We start from the raw sequence: 16,898 nt of genomic DNA on the forward strand, positions 1-16,898 counted from the left end.
AGGAAGGGAAGGAAAAATAAGACAAAAACAGAAAGGGAAGCAAACCATAAGAGACTCTTAAATACGGAAAGCAAACTGAGGGTTGCTGGAGGGGAGGGGGGTGGGGGAATGAGCTGAATGGGTGATGGGCATTAAGGAGGGCACTTGTTGTGATGAGCACTGGGTGTTGTATGTAAGTGATGAATCACTAAATTCTACTACTGAAACATAACTTGGAAGAAGTTTCTTGGTAGAAGAAAGAAGAAAGAAAGAAAGAAAGAAAGAAAGAAAGAAAGAAAGAAAGAAAGAAAAAGAAAGTTTCAGAATGCCTGCTTAGGTGGTTGACAAAGCTATATTAGCATAAAAGTCAGCACAGTGCTCTCATTTAAGGGGAAGAAAAAGGGGCCCAGGCATTGGGGGGCTTCTGGGGTGCAGGCAAAGTCCCAGAGGGTAGGTATATTAGGTGCTTAAAATGGGTCACTACACTCTAGATGCATGCTTTATGAATTTTTCTCATGAATATTATATTCCACCATAAAACACTTTTTAATGTTCTTTAATTGTGTGTGTGTGTGTGTGTGTGCGTGTGTGTGTGTGTGTGTGTGTTTTAAACTCCCAACCCAGAGGAAAAAAGTGCTTAAAGAGGAGTAGAGGGAAAATGCTTTTTGGGGGACTGGGAGAAGGAAAAGACTGCCTCCAGCTCTGAGTTTAGCTTCGGTGGGCAGATGTTTATTGCGCAATAAAGCCCTTTCAGTTCCAGAATCTGGACACTTTAGCCTGGCCTGAGCCCAAGGCCAAGGCCAATGTGAAGCAGGGAGGGAACATACTTGGCTAAGTAAGGGGCCTTGCTCTCTGGAAGGATGTGGCCAGACCCTTCCCCAGTATGGACGCCCTGTCCCTCGCCTCCCCTTGGTACAAACACACACACACACACACACACACACACACACACGGGACTCAGGACCAGGACTGCTACTCCAACTGCTAGCAGCTTCTGAGCTGTGCCTCAAACAGATAATAGGAGATGGGATCAGAGCTGTCTGCCTCGGGCCCCTCCAGCATGGGATGGCTGGGGCCACCTCAGCTCCCTGGGAGGGGATGGAAGGGGAGAGTAAAAAGAGGTCAGACCTCATTCCCTTGCTCTGTTGCTGTTCCCTCCCCTCAGACATGACTCCATGACTCCAATGCCCCCATGCCTGCCTTGCCCAGCATGCTTTCTCACCTCCTCCCCTTCACCGCCCCCTCCAGTTAAGGACAGTCGGATGGGATGCCCCTGCCCAGTGCAGAGAGTGACTGTGATCCCTCAGCATGAGCCCAGACTGAGTTATGAAAGCTCTCCCCTGGCAGCTGTAATTAGTCTCCACCTCACACCCCGCTCTCCGCTCTCCGAATCACAGGTTAGAGGCAGCCAGGCTAAGTGCACCAGGGAGAGGGGGCCTCCGCCAACGACCGTGGCTCTCCTGCCCCCATCGCGCTCGTCCTGTGGCCAGCACTTCCCCGGAACAAACCCAAGCGCCTCCCTCAGCCATTAATAACCTCCTCTGCATTAATGAATTGTGAACACAAGGCTGGCCATTAAGACAGCACAGGAAAATTCTTTGTGTTGCAAAGGCTTTTTCTCTGGACACCCATTACTGTTATGCAAACCCTCCCTGCATGGGGTAGGGTCCTGCTGCCTTTTTATTTGAGAGTTTCCATGGAACCCTCAATAAGGAAACACACTAACTGCATGCCTGGCCAGGACGGGCCCTCTCTGACCATCCCAAAATACAAAACTTATCACTGCCTGTCAAGTCCCAGAGAAGGAATGGGTGCCCTGCCCAGGAAATCCTACCAGGGACAGGAAGGAACCCCCATCGTTGCCAAATTTGGAACAAGGAAGGTTACAAGAAAAAGATAAGTGACAGCTGCAATAAACTTCAGAGAAATGGAAGACATTTGGAGGAAGCAGACATTTCACAGGCTCCTTTAAAGGTGAGTGGGACCCAGGGACTTGGAAATGAGAACGGAGAGATGCGGTGATAATGATAGCATTTACTGAGCATCTCTCATGTGCCACACACTGTTCCAAGAGCCTCAGGTGTTCTAGCTCACGTGCTTCTCGTTCAGTCCTATGACTTCAGTCTTATTATGATCAAGATCCCCATCTTATAGCTGACAAGAGGCAGAGACTCCCAGGACCGTGCTCAAGACTTACATGGCTAGGGAACAGAAGGACAAGGACTCACACAAGGCGGGCCACCCCAGAGCGCTTGCTTGAGGCCACTGTGCTAGTCGGCTGCTTGATAATTAAAGGATAATTAAAGGAGGAAACCCCCACAAGTGCCTGGTTTTCAATTACGTAGCTCTGTCCCCGGTGGGCAGTTTCCCAGCCTGAGGTAGCCAGCTGCCTCACTCCCTGATGGGCACAGCCCAGTGCCTGTCCGGGGCCTGCCCAGCAGAGCCTGGAAGCTAGCCTGCCACGCCTCCACGCATGGACACTCTGCTTGACCAGCCATCCTGGAGGGGCAGTGACCTCCTGTCCTTCAAGGATGCCACCCCCACCTCCCACCCTTCCCTGGCTCCCTATTGCCCGAGCAGGCCTGCTGACCTATCCATGCATGCACCACTCATCCACCCCCCATGCCAAGCCTGCTAAATGAGTATCCCCGGCACTCCACCCCAGAGCTGTGTCTCAGCTACCCTGACCAAGCCCTGGGACCTGGCCGGCAGCAGAGCACAGTCCCCCAAACACAGGATGATGGGGCTGCGGCAGAGGGCAAAGCTCTGGAAAGTCTCTGCACTCACTCCCTGGCCTGACGCAAAACCGCCGAGTCGAGCTTTGCTGCCACGGCAGGTCTGAGATGCCATGGTGCAATTCTCAGTCTGATCTTGGTTTCCCCAGCTCTCTAGCTGCTTCCAAACCCCAGACCCCTTCTTTCAACAGGTTTCTCCAAGGAATCAAAATGAGTCTCTCTACTTTGCTAAGAAAACCATATTCCATAGCTTTCTGCTACTGACTCCTCAGTCTGTGTGCCGCTGAGTCTCAGCAAAATGGCTGGCCGAGAGACTTGCTCCCCTTCATATTTTCTGGGCTACTTCCCCCCATAATCCATTGGTATGTTCTGGGCCACAGTCACAGAGCTTCTAGGGCCCAGCCTGTCCACCCCACTCACATTGGAAACAGGGTTTGGCATCACCACACAGCTCTGTATTCTGGGAGGCAAGTGTTGGGGGGGGGTGGTGGGGGGCTGGAGCTCATTCCCTCTACATCCAACATCCCTGCTGGCCCTTCCCCTTCTCCAGCACAGCCTGCTCGAGGAGCATGATAGCCAGTATTCCAAGAATGCTCCTGTTTTCAGAGCACATTCAAAGTCCAAAGATTTCCTGACAAGTGAATAGCCATACAACTACGTTAAAGGACATACAGCCTTCAGGGACTGCAGCTTAAAGGAACTCAGCAAACTCAACAACCCCCAAGCTATCCCACAAATGCCCCTGGAGGTTCTCTTAATATTTCCCAGAGAAAGATGTCGCATCTGTCACAACAACGCCTGAACCAAAAGACCAGAACCCCCAACTCAGAGTCCTTCGACTTGTAACTATACATAATGCTCTCCAGGCAGTTAGCTCTGGGAACAGTAGCTGAGGGGCTCCAAATGCCCCCTGGGAGGACTGATCCTGCCCTGGAGCACAGAGAGCCAGGCATTTCCTTCACACTCTGGCCAGCTGTTGGCTTCAGCACAGGACAGTTTTTGCTTAGATCCTCAGCCCCTGGTCTGGAGCTACAGGTCCAGAGTGTCAGAGGAGTGGCACCTAGGTGATGTCTAGGGTGGGGCCAGACCTCAGTGGCCCACCCAGGATACTTGCTGTCTTCAACCCAGGGCCATACGATCCCACTAGGACCACAGAGTCTAGGAAAGGAGACATGAGCACTAGTTTGAGTCTGTAGCTGACACTGAGTTTGATTTATTTCTTCTGGGTTATTTGCAAGTCGCCACAGCCCTGGAGAAGTGAGTTGGGATCTCCAGGCTGGAGGGACTGTGGCGCTCAGCTTACAATGGTCCTGGTCTCTGATAGTCCTGGGTAAGTCTAGACTCCTCCCCAGGGCTCATACCCAGTGGACTCACAGCTGTCCTTACTTGCTGGGGAAAAGGGGAGTACGGGTCCAAGGCCCCTACCAACAGGTGCCCATCCGAGAGAAAATGAATACATGGTGTCTGGATGAAAGGGCACATTAGGATCCTGTGGAGGGCAACCTAGACCCCAAAGGGGAGACCTAGCCGAATAAGCCATGTGTGAGCACGTGACTTTCCCTCCCTGAGCTTCAGTTTCTCATTTGTGACAAGAGGGATGGGCTTAGAAGCCCAGAGAGGTGCCTTCTAACACCAGTAGGCATGAAGCATCTCCGAGTTAGGTGAGCAGTCCCCCGGTTGGCCAGCACCCCTGGGAAGCAGGGCTCAGGCCACTAGTTCTGCCAGCATTGGTTGACCAGCCACCTCTGGGGGTGTACTGAGGGAAGGGAGGCCAGGTCATAGCCCAGAAGTCCTGGCACCAAGCCAGGCCCTAGAAAATCGGGGGTATTCCTCTCTTGGGCCTATGCACTTCATTTCTGTAGCCTGGGGAAGCCTGGGAAAAGAAGGTGCAGGAGACTGAAATCTTCCCTGTCCCCAGACCACTTAACAAATGTTCCACAAAACAACCAGGTGTTGGACCCCAGGGTATCTAGAAACTGACTCGTAGGCACACACTTGTTTCCCAGGTCCTGAGGCAGAGGCCGGACGTCCCAAGCCGGACCTCCAGGGAAAGCAAAGCCCACCAGGACTAGAGCCCAGGAGTTCTGACCAGCTGACTCCGAGACTTCCAGCTCAGAAAACCTTGCTTCCAGAAGTGCCACCACATGGGGTCGGGGGCTTCTAGAAGGCAAAGATGCCCCAGCCGACACCAGCTGTTATCTCACACCAAAATATCAAGCCAGACCAACTGCTCAGACCAACTGTGTGCCGCTTTGGCCTAAAGACTTGGAGATCACATTTAAAAGATGGGGCTATCTAGGGCCCCCTTGGTGGTGGTTAAGCGTCTGACTTCAGCTCAGGTCGTGATCTCATGGTTTGTGAGTTCAAGCCCCACGTAGGGCTCTGTCCTGACAGCCCAGATCTTGGAGCCTGCTTTGAATTCTGTGTCTCCCTCTGCCCCGTCCCCACTTGCTCACACGTGTGTGCTCTCTCCCTCTCTCTCAAAAACAAATACACAAAAAAAATGTTTTAAATTTCTTTTTTTCAACGTTTTTTAATTTATTTTTGGGACAGAGAGAGACATAGCATGAACGGGGGAGGGGCAGAGAGAGAGGGAGACACAGAATCGGAAACAGGCTCCAGGCTCCGAGCCATCAGCCCAGAGCCTGACGCGGGGCTCGAACTCACGGACCGTGAGATCGTGACCTGGCTGAAGTCGGACGCTTAACCGACTGCGCCACCCAGGCGCCCCACAAAAAAAATGTTTTGATAAAAAAAGATGGGAATATCTTAACTAAAAATCCATACTTCTAACTTCTCCAGAAAGTTCAGTAGTTCTGGCAGTGCTGTGTCCTCATACCCACTCGGCCACCATCAGCTGGCCTGAGTAACAGCTGACCCTCGAGTGGGAAAAGTGCTCCTGCAGTCCACCCCCAGCCCCACCTGTGCCCAGCCCAAATCTGAGAGTGCCCCTTAACGTGCTTCTCAAATAACTGTTTCTGACAGTAGAGAAGTGTGTCTTTTCCCGTGCCTTTCTCAAAAGCATGTAAATGACATATAGACCAAGAGGGTTATATCACTCAAGAAAAGTGAGCGAGAGCTCATTCGTATGTGGGGAAGTGAAGACAATGCCTACACACATTCACTTCACTCACCGCCTGCCTGGCTCTGGAAACATCTGAGCACGTCACCTGCCCCAACATATGACTACAGTCAGGAAGGACTTCTCACGGGCACACACAGGCTGCCCAAGCGAGAGCCAGTACAACATACAAAGATACACCCGGTTTGACGAGCACACTGTGACTGATGTCACCTCTGCAAGCTCTTACACTCCCCAAGTTCCACCCCGTGTGTCCCCTTAGCAAGGGTAGCATCAAAGGAAAGTCTGTTTCTAATGAGGCAGGCACAGGACAGGCCCCAGGGGTCAGAGCCCGGCCAGAAAAGTTTAGGGAAGGGCCAGAGGGGAGTACATATCAGTGAGGGAAGAAGAGGAGGGGGTGACAGATTTAACCTTTACCAGCCTCTCTCACCAGCCCCTGCCTCTGTCCTGGGTCTTCACTCAGAAGATACAAGCCTCTGTCTCCCTCTCACCACCACCCTGGGCCTCCCGGCTGCAGACAATGTCATGCCCTCCCTGCCCAGCAACCTGGCCCTCTCTCCCCTCCTCGAGCCACTACAGGCCTCTCCGTGGGTCCCAGCTTGGCTAGCCAGAGAGCCCAGCCATGGGCTGCCATAGCAGAGACATGGGAATCACCTCCAACTCACGAGGCTGGAGTCGGGCAAGCAAAGAACATTTAGAAAAGAGATGGTTACTCTCAGGAGCTGAGCTGGCCCCCACTGAAGCAGAGAGGATTTGGGAGACAGACACAGGATTGCCCCTCTGCCCAGACCAGTCCCTGACATGATACCGAAGTCCCACTGATCATCTTCCAGAAGCCCCTTCCAGTTGGGACTCCACCTCCATAGTGCCCTATCATCCTACTGTGTCCTGTGAATATGTTCCAAGGTCACTCTGCGAGGGGCTCTACACGGCCCCTGGAGCATCTGGGCCCTGGAGCTGAAGGAAGCATTAGAAAGGGCACAGGGCCCAGAGCTGGATGGACAGAGGTGAGCCTCATCCACTCACGCCAGCTGTCTAAGGGAGGGGATTTGCCCGCTACCGGGACCACTCAGAAGTGGCTCCGGGCCTTGGGGCCCCACCTCCTACAGTAGAAAACCCAAACCCAAAAGCATGGCCTCCAGCCTTCAAGATTTGGTCCCTGTAGGACACCTCCACCTTATCTGTGGGGTCTCTCCCATGGGCACCCAACATACCAACCACTCTCCAGACAAATCTCGTTCTCCTCCCCTCTCCTGGCATTCTGCATGTGCTGTTCTCTAAGCCTAAAATGCCCTTCTTTCTCTTCTAGAGACTCTCCAGGGAAGCTCCTTCATGCCCTCATTCAGCTTCCAGAAACCACATTTGCAATGCAGTTGCCATTGTGCGCACACACGCGTGTGTGACCCCCCGCAAGGGCAGGAGACCCCAGATCCTAATGCAGAACAAACAGGGGACACCCTAGGAAGGTCCTCTCCCACTGCCCATTACCAGGAATAAGCTTACAGCCTACACCTGCACTTGTAGCTCCCAGAGCCCCTATGACAGACAAACCCCAAGAGTAGCAGTAACCCGTGCTGCCTCAGACCCACGGTAGAACCCAGCCCCACTCCTGGCCAGCACAACTGCCTGGCCTCATCACAGAAGCAGTAAGTTTGAGGCCAGGAATTTACACACAGTGGATGGGCACATTCATCCGGTGGGGCTGCCCCAGAAGTCGCCAAAAGTTCCTCTCTCTGGGCCTGACAAAACATCGCTGATGGCTTGCATCCTTCAGACAACAGCTATTAAGAAGAGAGCAAATCCTGGAAAATCATAAATCCTAACAGTTCAGACCTCTGCCATCAGGAGTCCCCAGGGAGGCAGGTGGGCGAGCCGCCCATAAGGAGAGGGTCCTCATAAGCTGGGAACAACCGCCCACCCAGGCCTCACCCATGAGCTGCAGGTTAACCCCCAAAACTGCTCAATGAGAAGGAACAGCCTGTGAACATGGAGGGGTCTCTTCAGAAACAACCACCGCTCAGACATTCCCCATCGGGTGCAGGGTTACCTAAGACATTCACCCACAATCTCAGGCCATGCAGAAATCAAACAAGACAGCACATTTGGAAACGGATGCTCTGCAGGGTGCTGGCTGTGACTGACAGGAGAAAAGGAGCTGCACCAGCCCTAGGTACAACGATGGATGGAACTGAGAAAACAGGATGACTGCACAATCTCCACACCCCCTTGGAGACAGTGGCAACCAGCAAAGCCCCAGCCCTGCCCTGCCAGCCAACGGAGACGAAGCTTACCTTTCAGAGAGGCAACGTGTGACAGAGCCTGGGCATACGTGGCCGTATTCAGGAGGGTCCCCGGCAAGCAAGAGGGGAAGAAGGGTCCTGTGGGACCCACAGTTCTCCCCAGGCTGCTAGAGAAAGAAACGCACACTGAGTTCCCGACCCTGTGTCCCCCTCAAGCCTCCAGACCCCAGGGCCCCACCAGCCTCACCTCTGTTGGGCTTCCAGGACCTCTTTCTTGCTCCGGGCCTGGTCCCCGGGGGGCGGGGAGTTGATGTTTCGCACAGGCGGGGGTGTCACCTCTGCCATGGGCTCCTTGGCTCCTGGCTCTTGGTCGGAAGCTCCTCTCTCTGTTTTCCTCCATTTGGCCCTTCGGTTCTGGAACCAAACCTGAGTCCCCAGTGGAAATGCATACGCAATGGAGGCAGAAAGTAAGACAGGAGGAGAGAACCAGACTGAAACTCACATGCCTGGTTCCCGTAGCCAGTGCTCACTGCTCACCTTGCAGCAGGTGTGGGGGACACAGCCTCCTCTCTCCAAAAGATCTCCCAAAGCAGTGCCCTCTGAACTGCAGTTTCAGACCCAGAGAGGGGTCAGAAGATCAGTGTAGGAGGCACGACAGGCATTTTTTTAATGACTGTTAAACCACAGAAAGAAGCCAAATGCATGGCCCATGAAAGGGTGCAAGTGTTGTCTTGTGGAAATGCTCAATGTATTCAAGGGCATTTATTTGATGTGAAATGTACTTCCTATGGTTGGGGAGGAGGGAGGTGAGGGAATCATCATCCAAGCAGTTTGTAAAACACTGCCCTGGGGTTTCCTCATCAAAAACACTCATTCACTCTTCCGGCGGCTTTTCCTAAGCACCTGAGTGTGTCTGTCCTCAAACCTGGGGTTTAACCCTGAAATCATCTCTGACACATCACAACAAGCTCATGACCAGCAGCCCAGCACACCCATGAGAAACACTGACTCTGGAGTCAGCCTTAGTTTAGTGTGAATCTGGTTTAGAATCTAACCCAACTCTATAAGGCAGGTAGATCTATCCCTGCTTTTGAGATGAGAAAATTAAGCACAGACAGGTTAATCGACTGGCCCAAGGTCATTTAGGTGGTAAGTGGCAGACACACAGCTTGAAAACCAGTGGTTTGTCTAGGGACCATGACCCAAACTCCTTGGGGGTAATAACAGTGGCCACCCCCAAGCACTGTTAGCACAGAGAGGCACGAAAAACACTGAGCACTGTGCCCAACACACAGCCATCAATCAGTCACTCAGTAAACATCAGGTAGCATTATCCCTGCCATCCTCAGGTTAGCAGGAGGCTTATGATTCACCTGCTTTAAGTGCCTTCTTAGAGACCGGTGTGGAAATCTTCAAGCTTTGCCAATCAGGACGGCATCTGCGGAAGGCCAGCCTCATGGTAGCCAGGCAGACGGGGCCCAAGGTGTTCCCAGAGGTCAGTGGAATTCTGCCGCTCTTTACCCAGCAAAACCTCTTCCCTCCTCTCCTGGGGAACCATGCCTGGCTTTAAAAAAACGCTTGGCTAGACCTCCCTCCTCCTCTCCCGGGGGGAAATCCTCTCCTCCTCCGCCTCACGCTGGCCCAGAAGAGAGCCGGGGTCCCGGGGCTAAGCCCTCTGCCAGCCCACCCCACTTCTGAATTTTCATTCTCCTCTAACTGGGTTTCTTTCGTTTTTAATCGAGTTGGCTTTTAATTGCACATATCAGCAACCATTGAATAATGATTTTATCTATATTCTAAATTTAGGGCAGTTAAATGCAAAGCAAAATGCAGACACTTTCTTGTGTCTTAATTGAATGAAGGTCACAGCTATAACAACATTTAATTGAGCTATTTTTCATTATCATATTTTAATGACTTTGCACTGACAGTTCGCCTGCTTCTGAGGAAAGAGCATGATGGAGTCGTTTATTTCCCTATTTAGTTATTGTTTGACAACATCAGCTTCGATTAAGACCCTGCTTTATAGAACATTAATCATATTTGAATGAGCAAGGGGTATAAATGTAAACACATCTCCCTTCCCGCCACCGAGGCCCACATCCCCACACGGAGGCTCACGAAACAAATACTTCACAGCCATTGTCTGTTTGCATAATAGCCAACAACAGCCGGCACAACAAATCCCCGCTTTAATTGTTACCACCCCTATCTCACCCTTGCACCTTTCAGGGAGAAGTTATGATCTTCCACTTCTGAATGCTCAATAATTGTGTCATTTATCTCAATTTGCAGTTCATTCTTTAGGCAGCTATTGGCAAGCTGGCATTAAATAAAGAAGGGATAGACAACATCCTGGCCAAAGGAGATTTTCATTTCCAAATAATAATCAGTTTAATTTGCCCGCATATGACCAATGATTCATGTTCAGATTTAATAATCAGGATCACATAATCTGATTATAGGGGAAATAATTTGTTTACAACCCCCAATTTACTGCTCAGAATTCCATTATCTCTCTTCAGCCATTGGTTTTTAAGAGATACTAACATGACCCAGGGGAACCAAAAGCAAACTATTATATTTCCTACAATTAGATCTTTGCATAGTCTTAACCCCAAGCCCCTACATAAAAAAGAACAGAAACAGCATGGAGGAAACCCCATAAATAAAATGAATATATAATTGTGCTCAAAGAATAGCTCTCCCGGAGAGGCGGCGCTGCGAATCTGTTCCTCCCGAGCTCGGGCACATCTGCTGGGCTCGACGGGTTTGTGCACTTAAACATAATCACCGTGTGGCTTCCAGAAAAAAATCCTGCTTAGAGACGGCCACCGTGAGCCGTGCTCAGCTCTGAGGCAGCCCTTTCGCTGCTGCCGTTTAAAGATTTTTAAATTGCACACGTTCTTCAGATCCACTTCGCTGAAAGAGCCCACGTCCAGGGGAAAAGTTGGACATGATGCAATTTCTGGAAAGCAGATCCTACCCTGTTCCCATCTGAAAACACAGTTCTCTGCAATTGACCAGCCTTACCCCAGAGCGGTCAGAGCTGCTTTGAGAATAGCATCTCAGCTCTTTTTTTTTTTTTTTTCCAAAGCAAGGAAATGGATGTGCATTGATGTAATTTAGTACCTTAGAGACGCGGACAAATTAGTGTAGAACATTATCACTAGTTAATTATGAATGACCGATTAATCAACCTAATCTAATATTCCACATTATGTTGATGTTATTAAAGTGCATCATGAAAATGACAGATAGTCTTCATTTGCTTTCTTTGGCCAAATGTGCACTCTGCAGTCATGATGTCAAAAAAAAAAAAAAGTTTGCCAGTTTTAATATTAGAGAGTTAAATAATTAAAAAGAAGGTTTACCTGCACTCTGGCTTCTGTGAGGTTTATTTTCATGGCCAGCTCTTCTCTGGTGAAGACATCAGGGTAGTGTGTTTGGGCAAAAACTGCCTCAAGAGCTTCCAGCTGGTAACAGGCAAAAATATTTACCGGTGAGAGGCTGTGGCTAGGTGAGAGGAAGCAGATGCATAGTGCAAATTTGCTAGGAGCGGTGAGGAAGTGGTTTAGAGGATGAAATAGGGGAGGAGGAGGGAGAAGAGAGCTCTTCGAGAAGACGCCACAGAATTAAAATTTTAACCACGGATGATGGAGGAGCTAAGACTTACAATATCAGTGCTCCCCCAAGAAATAAGAGTAAGGGGAGAAGCACAAATATTCATTTGTTTTTCCATTTACATATCTTCATAGGAATCAAAGCCTAAGAGTGGCCTTACGAATCAGAGCAACCCACACAGCTTTCCCCATAAGACAGAGGAGAATAGAAACAACTAACAGAGGTCCTCACTGTGCCAGTCCCACAGAAACAAGCTAGAGGTATTTGGGTTACTTTCCTGACGGCTCCCAGTTTGCTCCAGGGGTGGCACAGACCTAAGGGAAAGAGCCCAGGTCCAGGAAACACACTATGAGGGTCCCGGTTCTAGCCCTTCCGTTTATGGACAGCAATACCTTCTACAAATCAGACAACTTTGGGGGCCCCGGTCTTCCCATCTCTCTACTTGGAATAAGAATGTCCTACCTGCATTTCTCAAAGGGTGATTTCAAGGTTCAAATGACATTGCTGATGTGGAAACGTTCCCCAAACTAGCAACCTCAGGCACATGTGAGCGATCATTATTACCGATTCACTTACTGCCTGGCGTCGTGAAGTCCAAATCACCTGCCCTCTCCCCAGACAGATTTCTTGACACATAGAGTGTTCAAGAACGATCCAGTTACCATAGTTGCCTTTATTTTAAAACACAAAGAAGAGCTGCTCAAACTCTGGGTTTTTTGGAGGCAGGAAGTAGCCGACTCTCAGAAAGGGAACGCCATCATTACCTGCTGAAGAGTAAATGTCGTCCGGTTCCGGCGCTGTTTTCTGCGCAGAAACCCATCATCGAAATCTCCTGGAGAGTGGTTGCCAAAGGGTGCAGTGCCTACTGGGAGCAAACTGAATCAGCCTGAGCAGAGGACCTCCCTGTTCTCACACCAACCCCCGACACACCTGCTCTATTCGGAGGCACCTCCAGGCATAGTCCCGTCTGTCCCAGAGCGTCTTTCTCTGCTGCTCTCATGAAGGCCCCTTCTTTTCTACTCTCTCCTGCTCTCTCCCTCTCCCAATAACCTTTGACTTCAGGCCCAACTATGCCTATTTCATAGGGCGGATGGCAACCTTACTCCCCCCAGGATGGCCAAATCGCCTTCTTGTCAAATTCCAGACTCTGTGCCAGGAAAAATCACGGGCTTGAGGCAGAGCCTTCACCTGCCCTCTGGTTTCCATATGCACCTCCGTCCACTGTGTTTTTATCTCATCCCCTACCTACCTCTGACTCTTTCATAGAAGCCTCAACGGCTCCCTATTGCTTACCTGTTAACTTTCCCTTGTTTCTATAAACAATAAAGCTTAACAGCTGGGGGCGGGGGAGGAAAGAAAACACCAAGAGCTTTCACTGCACGTTTCTCCTAGAACTTCAGGACACGAGGAGGTAAGAAGTTTATAAATGAATATTAATTACCGTTGGTCACAGCTCATCAGCACCATAGTGGATCTGTTATATTGATGTCAATTAACAAGAGGTCTGCACCAATAGCTACTGTCCTGAATTCCAAGCAGGCTTAGACACGGCCACTCTCTCCCCTCTCCCCAGGCTCATAAAGGACCCACTGCTCTCCACTTCCCTGAAAAGAAAGGCGTCCTGTCCACCGTCCTCCCCAACAACCTCCCAAGCCAGAACAGAGTTTGGCCCCAAACATGCATTCACATCATTTTCCAAATCTGCACCATGTGCTCAACAGTCTACAATGGCCTCTTAGAAAAACAAATGAGCAAGTTCCCATTAACCCGTGCATGCTGTACCTGCCATGGGCTCTGGTCTCAGAATCACTGCGTGTTTGGCATTAGCAGCCGGCAAGCCACACAGGCAACCTCCCTCAGAAAGACCTGAGTCCCAAAGAAGCAAGGTTCTCCGGGCTCTTTAAAATTCTATCCGCTAACAGGGGTCCCTCCTACTTATTATCCTGCTCTACAGTGCCACACACATCCTTTGCCATAATACCCCATGCTTCCCTGAAGCCTTCTGTTCCATCTTCTTGTCCAAACTGCACTCTTCCTAAAAACCCTAGTTACAAATATTTCTCTCCCCTCATTGGAAACTTCAAAAGGACAGCCCCAAAGCGGTCTTATTTCCAGTATTTTGCGGGAAACCAAACTGTCTCCTTTTGAAACAAAGCACTTGATTGGCGAGGACAGAATGCAGGCTCTCAGATGCTCCAATCGTTATCTGCCTGAGCCTTCTAACTTACACCTGCCGGTCCTAAATTGTTTCACAATGCGTACACATAATATCTGTAGGTGAAACATCATATGTCAAATTGGATCCTAAAAAAGACTGATGGTCCATCAAATGAATAAAAACAAACAGAAAAGAGGAAAACCTTTGAAGAAACTTTTTACTTAAAAATAAGTAGACGTGTTGATAACACTACGAAAATGTTAAACCTTGCCGATAATTAAACAAAACAGAACAATGAACTGCTATTTTCACCATTCTGGCAAACATAAGATGCATAATGTTACCCAGTACAGTTAAAGGTATAATAAAATGTGTGTGTTCATTAACTATTTGTAGGAGCATTAATTGGTGCAGCCTTATTAGAGGGGTAATTTGACAATATTCATCAAAAATTTAAGGGCACATACACATATTTAATCTGTGAATAAGTGTTCCAAAATAGAAAAAGAAGAACATTCCTGGCAACATGGCAATGGCGGGGGGGGGAACTACTGGAAACAGCCAAAGTTCCCATCAGTACAACATATAATGGAATATTACACAGCTGTTTAAAAGAAATCAGTAGATCTGTATATATTGACATGGAATAATCCCCAAAATATAGGTTACAAAGTAAAAAAAAAAAAAAAAAAAAAAAAAAAAAAGCAAAGTCCCAAATGATACGGCAATATGATCTCAACACAAATAAAGCATAACATATGGGGGGTGTTTTTCATGAAGGAATCATAAGAAACCAACAATAGAGAGTATCTTTAGAAAAGAGGTGGAAGGAGGATTTCACTTTTGAATGCAGTTTTCTCTTCTATTTGAATTTCCTTAGCAGGTATATGCAGTACTTTTTAATTCAATATCAGTAGAATCCCAGAAGTGAGATTATGAGTCATGCCTTGCTTTCTCCTTTATGCCTCTCTAGATTAATAAGAAATGAAAATTAAAAAGCTGAGAGCCTGAGCGAGATGTCATATTCCAAAGGTCGGTTCTCGGCCTTTCTATCTGCCGCAGATCACCTCCTCCCCAGCAACATTAGAGTAACATACAACACCACTTTCTGCAAAACTGGCTCAGAAAGACATCTTCAAAGGGATAAAAAGGTTCTTAAAGACACCTCCTTTTCTTCTGGTCGAAGAATCAGCACTGAGGTGGGATGTGCCTCGGGTGAGGTGGGAAGGAAGGGTGAGCAGCATACAGCTCAGTGCACGGAAGCCATGATAAGGCCAGGCCACGACCCTCCTTAAGTGACTTCTGCAACCCACCCTGCGGACAGGGCTTCCCCTTAATTATCCAAGCAGCCCACCACGCGCTAAATACCCAAATCTTTGCCTTCCCCTCTTTAACCAGAAGAGTAGGCTGCGATATGTCAGTCAGTTCAAATCTCCCCTCCGGACCTGGGGTACAATGTCAGGGAGTGCACCTTTTAACCTCTTCATAAAACAGATCGGCGTGGGTCCTTGGAGATTAAAGGACATGAAACGTAGGCAAGTGTCTGGTCTCCCCTTCTTAGGAATGCTGACCCGAGTTAGCAGGGTTTAAACACTGATCCTTAGCCTCCTTTAGAAAATTCTACTGAATTCTTAAAAGCTTCCACGGTTAAGACAAAACAAACTTTCTGAAATCCCTGTGCATGTTGGCCAACTGAGGCTCAGCTACTGCTCTAGGTAACTGGAGAAAAGGCGGACTAGTGTCCTCGGATATCTCCGGGTCCCTCAGTGCCTCACCACCTCTGCCCTCCCCCATGCCTCCCTCAACGTCCTGGCCTCCAACATTCTCCCACCCCACAAATAAATCATAGGAGTAGGTTGTCAAAGCCTAGCCTGGTATTGTTCCCAGTTAGAAAAGTTCTAATAGTGCATGGCTGAGACTCTTGTTCTGAGGAAGATGCTGTTAAAAGGCCAGAATGTGTGGCTTTGCATTTGTCTGACGCCGGCTCTTGGGGGTCCCCCAGGCCCTGTGTGGGGGCACCAGAGAGCCAAGCTGTCCCCTTCTCACAAACCTACTTCCACCTAACAATCCAGTGCAGAGACCACACAAGGGATCCTGAGGCAAAATTTCTTCTAAGGCCTGGAGACCCTCAAAGTCTCAAACCCTGGCCACGGGGCTCCCCCTGGGAGTGGGGAGTGGTTGGCATCTGGGATCAGGAAATCCAGTGAGTCACAGGGAGGAGCCAAGCCAGGGCACTCGAGGGGTGCGGGGGTGCGCAGGGCCACCTAGATCCAGAGAGCCACGGTGGACCAGGACAGACGTTACAGCTTCCCTGAGCAGCACTGCCCTGTGCTCCAAGTGGGAGCAGACTACCATGGGTCGGGCTCAGGGTCCATGTCAGACCATGCGGGCCAACTCCCTAGTCTACCTTGGCTTTTCTGGATGTTTGCAAAACACCGTGAAAGATTGATGCGGCCCCCAGGGCGGAGGAGACCCGATTAGAGGCGTGACACCAGCATCTGTGCTGGGAGGACCGGCGGGTCCCTGCTGTGCCAATAGCCCGGGGGGGCCGACTGGCCCAGGCGGGGAGGGAGGTGGGAGGCAGGTGGTGACAGGGCGGAAGGCTGGAGTGGGATGTAGGGAGGAGGCCAGGGGCACCCGTATCCAACGCCCAGCGGCTGCGACCCTAGCGGAGCGGGAACCCAACCACCCACCTGCCACACCGCCGCTCTGGCCCTTTCTGGCCAGCACCGGCCGTTCGGAGCGGCCCCAGGCGCGGCGCTTACTCACCCTCTAGCTGTGGCGGACAGTGGAAATAAAACATCGCCGACGGCCAGATCAGCTGGACGGCGGGGCCCGGGGAGAGTGACCGCTGGACAGACAAGGGGCGCGTAACTCCGGCCTGGCTGCAAGGCAAGCATTGATAGAATCTAAGTTTCACTCTGCCTGCGCCCCGGACTGGCCCTAGTGCGCACTGGGCGTCCTCCTCCTGGAAACCACCCTTCCCCCCCACCAACGCCCTAAGTCCACTGTGGGGACTGGAGGGGACGTGGCAGCCCCACCTCAAGCCCGGTCCCCTTGGGACAGCCCCTCCGTTCGGG

The 16,898-nt window shown here is 50.4% G+C and overlaps 1 protein-coding gene across 1 annotated transcript in view; it reads right to left on the minus strand.

Moving 5' to 3' along the window:
* The window catches only part of DRGX (dorsal root ganglia homeobox), a 30,592-nt gene extending 13,971 nt beyond the window's left edge, over positions 1–16,621 (minus strand). The window contains exons 1-5 of the mRNA XM_049645353.1: positions 16,588–16,621; positions 12,425–12,522; positions 11,411–11,512; positions 8,284–8,462; positions 8,088–8,200 (exon numbers count right to left, since the gene is read on the minus strand). Coding sequence (XP_049501310.1) covers positions 8,088–8,200; positions 8,284–8,462; positions 11,411–11,512; positions 12,425–12,522; positions 16,588–16,621 — 526 coding nt within the window. The remainder of the gene's footprint in view (positions 1–8,087; positions 8,201–8,283; positions 8,463–11,410; positions 11,513–12,424; positions 12,523–16,587) is intronic.
* Positions 16,622–16,898: the final 277 nt, after the last annotated feature.

Source organism: Panthera uncia, chromosome D2 (genome assembly GCF_023721935.1).
Source record: "Panthera uncia isolate 11264 chromosome D2, Puncia_PCG_1.0, whole genome shotgun sequence".
Taxonomy (NCBI): Eukaryota; Metazoa; Chordata; class Mammalia; order Carnivora; family Felidae; genus Panthera; species Panthera uncia.